The sequence below is a fragment of the Salvia splendens genome, chromosome 22 (assembly GCF_004379255.2).
Source record: "Salvia splendens isolate huo1 chromosome 22, SspV2, whole genome shotgun sequence".
NCBI classification, from domain to species: Eukaryota; Viridiplantae; Streptophyta; class Magnoliopsida; order Lamiales; family Lamiaceae; genus Salvia; species Salvia splendens.
In genome coordinates, this window is record NC_056053.1 from 13,073,226 (window position 1) to 13,074,509 (window position 1,284).

At 39.6% G+C, this 1,284-nt stretch overlaps 1 protein-coding gene across 1 annotated transcript; it reads left to right on the top strand.

Annotated features, from left to right (window-relative positions):
• On the top strand, positions 1-858 carry LOC121786743 (TIR-only protein-like). Its single transcript, XM_042185372.1, has 2 exons — positions 1-449; positions 717-858. Exons 1-2 carry the CDS (start codon positions 1-3, stop codon positions 856-858), a joined length of 591 nt encoding a protein of 196 aa, XP_042041306.1.
• The last annotated feature ends 426 nt before the right edge of the window (positions 859-1,284 follow it).

Sequence of the window (1,284 nt, forward strand, 5' to 3'; positions counted from 1 at the left end):
ATGAACTTAGTGAAGAAGAGGCAATTTAGAGGTAGAATCGTGTCGCCGTACGACGTGTTCATAAACCACCGGGGCACGGACACGAAGCACACCGTGGCAACGCTGCTATACGACCACCTTTACCGGCTTCGAATCCGCCCGTTTCTCGACAACAAGAGCATGAAAGCGGGGGACAAGTTATTCGACAAGATTGACAAGGCCATAGGCGGGTGCAAGGTCGGCGTGGCCGTCTTCTCGCCGCGCTACTGCGACTCCTACTTTTGTTTGCACGAGCTTGCGCTCATGATGGACCTTAAAAGGAAGGTCATCCCCATCTTCTGCGACGTCAAGCCCTCGCAGCTCTGCCTCGTTGATGAGGGCACCATGTCACGCAATGAGGTGGCGAGGTTCCGCTCGGCCTTGGAGGAGGCCAAGCACACCGTCGGCCTCGACTTCGATTCTCTTAAATGGTTAGCTTCTATCAACTACTATAGGAAAGCGATCAAAACAAAACTTAATTTTAATACAAAATGCAGGCTAAATCCTGATGATCAATAATTAACCAAAACACCGTAATCATTATTAAATTCCAGGTTTGAGTTCATTTTGATCATTTTAGTTCTGCGTATTGTATTAAGATTGAGTTTTGCATAGCCCGTTAACTATATATCTTTAATTATTACGTAAATATTCATTTTAAAACGACTTTGATCTAACTGGGTATTATAATTTGGCAGTAACTGGTCGGACGTGGTAAAAAATGCAGCAAACATTGTGATAGAGAGCCTCGCAGAAATTGAATACGATGAGCTCCTCCTTCGCAATAACAATCTCTCTATTTGCAAAACCCCAGCTTTTGCTACTCCAAAATTTGCATAAACCTTGCAATTTCAAAAGTCATTTTATTTGTTTAATCATCATTGCTAGTTCATGAAATTCCTCGAATAACATTCAAGTTATTTCATTCTTTCCAAAATAATGGATTAATTACCTATCCTCTAGTTCAATTTGTTATAGGTTAACTATGAAATTTTATCTTTGTTTCCTCCCATTCTAATGTGAATCAATTTTTCATTAGATCCCATGATTGAATCATTAAAATGATGCCCCTGTGAACGACGTGTTATCTTCGTTTAGGATATGTATTGAAAAGTTTGCTTTTATGGTTTGTATCAGTAATCGTAATTTTTATCAACGTTGTTGATTAATTTCATAAACGAGACGCTGGGTATGGTATGTGATGTCTACTGTAAAGTTAGAGCTTTCGTTTCATGTGCAATAACACTTAAACTAAATTAAAAAATC

Bases quoted from the DNA above. Each gene is read 5' to 3' on its own strand.
- LOC121786743 (XM_042185372.1), top strand. From the start codon at position 1: ATGAACTTAGTGAAGAAGAGGCAATTTAGAGGTAGAATCGTGTCGCCG. The intron at 450-716 runs GTTAGCTTCTAT...ATAATTTGGCAG, and splicing joins GACTTCGATTCTCTTAAATG to TAACTGGTCGGACGTGGTAA.